The 2,500-nt window shown below is 47.5% G+C and overlaps 1 protein-coding gene across 1 annotated transcript in view; it reads right to left on the reverse strand.

The window, feature by feature from the left end:
- Positions 1 to 530: 530 nt before the first annotated feature.
- The window catches only part of grm8a (glutamate receptor, metabotropic 8a), a gene marked incomplete at its 5' end in the record, with an annotated part of 39,228 nt that continues 37,258 nt past the window's right edge, over positions 531 to 2,500 (reverse strand). Inside the window, one exon of the mRNA XM_060039107.1 lies at positions 531 to 831. Coding sequence (XP_059895090.1) covers positions 718 to 831 — 114 coding nt within the window. The remainder of the gene's footprint in view (positions 832 to 2,500) is intronic.

Consider the following 2,500-nt stretch of genomic DNA (forward strand, 5'->3'; position numbering starts at 1 on the left):
GTTCCGATCACACGCTATGTGTTTTTTACAACCTGGTCTCACAGGAATCCGTGAAATGACTACGGACGAATAACTCGAAATCCGTGGACACATCACGGAAACACGCCGATTTCCGTGATGTGGCCACGGAATTCGCTCCAATGCAAGTTAATGACGCTGATGTTCCGTGGCTCACACACGGATCCCCGTTTCAACGAGCGAGTCGACCACGGAGGCTTAACTCAAAACCCGGGGTGGTCTCACAGAAACACTTAAATTGTCCTTGTTGTGTCCACGGAAGTTGCTCCAATGCAAGTAAATGACAATGATATTCCGTGGCTCACACACGGATATCGGTGTGTTTCGGTGATGTGGCCACGGATTTCGAGTTAAGCGTCCCACCGTAGTCATTTCACAGATTCTTGTGAGACCATGTTGGTTTTTTATATGCATCATTTTTTATGTGAAAATTACTCACAGCATCTGATGCATTTTATCGTCTCGTTAGAAAGACCTTACAAGACCTAATTTATTTTTGTGTAATGAGAGAAGACCTCTGACACACATTCAAGGTGTATTTATAAGGTCCTCAGTGAATCTAATGTATCTCATACAGTATGTGTGATTAAAATCCGTTGTGAAGCGAAGTGCTTTTTATATGTGTGCTCCAAAGAAAAGTCCCCAGAAACCCCCCTGGCATCTTTTATATGTGTAGGTAGAAAAGCCCTCAGTGTGCTCTTACTCACTGTTGGTCTCCATGCTGTCACAGAGCTCCGTCTTCACCTCTCCGTTGGGGCGGTCGCCTCCCTTCTGGCCAAGCTTGCCTGACATGGCGGCAGCTGTCACAATGGCCTGTTTTACAATGCAGCACAATACACGCATGCGCACAGAATTGCATGACTACACAACAGACTCCAAATGTCGTTTTGAGTGGCAGATGAACATGAGACAGGGCAGGTCAAGGCTATCACTACTTCTGCACGCTCTTTATTCCCTCTCTGTCGTTCTGGGTATGTAATTGCGTATTGTTTATTGATATTTGATCATTTAGGGGGAGATTTGATCTTAAATGACACAGGTATTTGGGTCGGTCGGCTTAGCTCAGGAGGTAGTTGCCTAGTAACAGAAGGTTGCTAGTTCGATCCCCGGCTCCTTCTAGCCGAGTGTCGAGGTGTCCCCGAGTAAGACACCTCAGCGTAACTGCTCCCGACGAGCCGGCTGTCGCCTTGCATTATTGAGTCTACCGTGAATGTGTGCATGGACTGTTGTAAGCGCACTCTGCTAAATGGCCTAAATGTAAATGTTGATGCCAGGATGCCTACAGGTTAGGCTGCATATATTAGGGATTGAGCTCGGAGCCTTTTGGCTGGGAGTCAAACTCCTAAGCTGGAGCACTTTCTTAGCCTTATTACTGCTGTAGTTCATATTATTATTATTATTATTATTATTATTACTGTGTTTCACCTGTGGGAGTCAGTAAGGGAATAATGATTGCATTGTATTGGTTACATGTGGCAATAAAGTTGACTCATGTTGAGCTTATAAAGAAATGCTCATCACGGTCTCTGTATCTAAGGGCTCTCTGCACTGCTTACAACAGCACTCTTCCCCTAACCCTGAGCCCTCAATAATGTGAGCACACACAAACCGAAACACACACACACACACACACACACACACACACACACACGCACGCACGCACGCACGCACGCACGCACGCACGCACGCACGCACGCACGCACGTACGCACGCACGCACGCACGCACGCACACGCGCACGCACACGCGCGTGCCCGCGTGGACCCGCTGTGCTCGAGACTAAATGGATAGTTATTCTATTATTTAGAAGTGTAGCCCTGAGCATAGAGTGAGGACGTGGAGGCCATGTTGTTTCGTCTTCCTGCGCTGTAGGGAGGCATCGCATTCAGTGCTGACTGGCGTTGTTCGGTGTCACGGACATGAGACGCTATCGTGTCAAACCAGTACTCTACAAGGTACAGGAATGCTCTTAGATTACTGAGAAACAACTAGCTACCGAGACCGTTGCTGCTGAATCACTGATCGTTATGGTTACTAACTCCAAAGTCAGCAGTTGAATCATGGATAGATTTAGTTAATGAACTCTTCAATCATTTATAGTTATGCTTTCATCTAAATATATATTTTTGTTAATTTATTGATATATATTACCATGGGTTACTCTGTCAGGTGAGACGATAGCAATCTAACTAACAGACAGACGTCAGTTATCATCCTAAATAAAGATCACAAAAGTTCTGAAAGAACAGAATCATCGTGGCATCGGATGGGGGGCCCTGCCCTGTCCTTGGGGGGTCTGAGAATGTCAGACTAGCGGCTCCTAGCTGGTCCTAGCGGCTCATAGCTGCTCCTAGCGGCTCCTAGCGGGTCCTAGCGGCTCCTAGCTGGTCCTAGCGGCTCATAGCTGCTCCTAGCAGGTCCTAGCGGCTCCTAGCGGCTCCTAGCGGCTCCTAGCGGCTCGTAGCTGGTCCTAGCGGCTCCTA

The sequence above is a fragment of the Gadus macrocephalus genome, chromosome 19, assembly GCF_031168955.1.
Source record: "Gadus macrocephalus chromosome 19, ASM3116895v1".
In the NCBI taxonomy this organism is placed as follows: Eukaryota; Metazoa; Chordata; class Actinopteri; order Gadiformes; family Gadidae; genus Gadus; species Gadus macrocephalus.